The sequence below is a fragment of the Perkinsus marinus genome (assembly GCF_000006405.1).
Source record: "Perkinsus marinus ATCC 50983 genomic scaffold scf_1104296933820, whole genome shotgun sequence".
Lineage (NCBI taxonomy): Eukaryota > Perkinsozoa > Perkinsida > Perkinsidae > Perkinsus > Perkinsus marinus.
The window spans coordinates 13469-15646 of NW_003215049.1; the positions used below are offsets into that span (position 1 = coordinate 13469).

The following is a 2178-nucleotide window of genomic DNA, read 5'->3' on the forward strand; positions in this document are numbered from 1 at the left end:
CTCAGGTAATCCCAGGCACTTCTTGAGACCATGAGATCCCTCTCCATCGTCAGTATTACTATGCTCTTCAGCAAGTACTACTGATAAAGGCTGGCGTCTCTGCATCTTATATAGTACACCTACATATACTATAATGAGACACCACCGAGTAGCCTATGGATATATTACCTGCATCCCCTCTAGTACCAACAGCAGAGGGCTTCAATACATTGCCGCTAGTAGCACTCATCAGCAAAGGTGTAATGGTAGAAAAACTGGAGGACGATAAGAGCTGTTGATTAATAACTCACACACGACAGTATATGAGAATCATGCGTACTATAATAGTAGACGCCTATACACCTGGATATAGGCCTGCCTTGACTACCCCTATAGAGTAGTTCATAAGGGATTGTAGCGGTCGAGACCAGGAGATCACAGCACTGTTACACCGGCCATGTTCACGGCGGTGTCGCATGAAATATTGAAACCTGATTGGTGAGAGGTACATCGTTTATGTGGATAGGTCGTTGGTAATTCATGCTGATAATATCCCAAAGAGTGATAGTACTCTACCTGACTAGAGCATGAACGGCACCAACCTCAATAGCTACTGATTAGATATAGTAATATAAAAAGCATACACTAAGGAAGCCAATAAGCCGGGTCCCTATATATATGTAAATATACCTACATACACCTCTGGGAATGGGGTCTGGGTAACTGCTGATAGGACCTCAGGTCAGTGGAACAGGATAATAACGAGATTAGAAAGGCCAGGAGCATTGATATGAACAATCCAGATTCACTTACATGTGACAGTGGATATGATTGTGGTATTGATTAGAGTACCCAACCGTAACTATCCCAACTACTATGACAGATGGCTGCTATATTGCGGATATTCGAAGCTATCACCTCATGGTATGGTGTAGAAATCATGTAGTAACTACCTCACTGAGACGTAGACACTTCTTGATAATGATGATGGTGTGTTGGTGAATTCTTATCATCATCAACCTACTCGTACCGCATCATCATCATCAATACTGAGTTGCCTGATAACGTCAAGTGGTAGTAGTGGTTACTGACTATCCCTGTAGATAAGGACTATATCACTATAGAGATACCATCAAGGTGATGAGCGTTGATCTACTCCTTGAACTACTAGCCATTTCTATTGTAGTCGTCCTTGGGGATCTTGCTCTTCCGGGTTCGAACCCTGGTAAGAGCATCATATCTGTAGTGACACCGGATACTAAGGTTATTACATCACCTCGGGAAGGAATGTTGATAACTGCTGCAGGTTGTTTTCTACTACTCTTACTATACACATTCAATAGTATTGAATGGAACATCATCATGCCCCTACTACTCCAGAGAGTAGCAAGAGGGCAGCAGCAGCCATCAGATATGCCCAGTGGTGGCGGCTAACACCGTCCTCCACAGGGAGTGATGATGATACTAATAGAGGTAATAACAAGGTGACATCGCCAAGTGTAATGTAGTAGTATTTCAGCAGTGCCTAGCATTAGCGGTTATCCAGGGACACTAGCTTATCGTTGCTATCGTGATGGTGGTAATGATGACACATATCGATCGTCCTCATCGACTGCCGACGATCGTTTGAGATTCTTCGCATTCTCGGCCTTGGAAGAATTGAGTGGTACTATGGGACCCAACCAAGGACCCAAGGAAGCGGCTTCACATCTGGATTACATGCTTGATGGTAATGCTGGCAAGAGGGATCAAATCATCTACTCTACATTCCTATCGAACCTCTGTTGGGGTATTGTCTGCTGTTTCATGCTCAATCCCTACTATTAGTTACGAAAGGAGATGTGCCAAGCAGCCCTGACGATGAGCTGCCTAATGATGATGATAAGACAACACCGTCATCATCATCATCATCGACCTCCCCATCCCCCATTGCATCTAGCCATGATGACCACCATGATGCAAAGGAGACTGCAGTGGAGGATACATCTACTGTATGGCAGGATAGACTATGTGCTCGATGGGATGTGGTAGTAGCAATGAGTTGGAGTATTGTACACTAGTCTATAACCAGATACGACTCATCCTGGTAGTTATGTGTCCTTTAGTGCTTATAGCTGCCATTGTGTGGCTGGTATATGATGCATAGATGGTTGGAGATGGACAGGAATAACGATAGTGAATGTAGTTAACTAGCATTGT

The 2178-nt window shown here is 43.9% G+C and overlaps 1 protein-coding gene across 1 annotated transcript in view; it reads right to left on the reverse strand.

The window, feature by feature from the left end:
- The window catches only part of Pmar_PMAR008146 (L-asparagine permease, putative), a gene marked incomplete at its 5' end in the record, with an annotated part of 2657 nt that extends 2428 nt beyond the window's left edge, over window positions 1–229 (reverse strand). Inside the window, 2 exons of the mRNA XM_002785138.1 lie at window positions 20–119; window positions 169–229. Coding sequence (XP_002785184.1) covers window positions 20–119; window positions 169–229 — 161 coding nt within the window. The remainder of the gene's footprint in view (window positions 1–19; window positions 120–168) is intronic.
- Window positions 230–2178: the final 1949 nt, after the last annotated feature.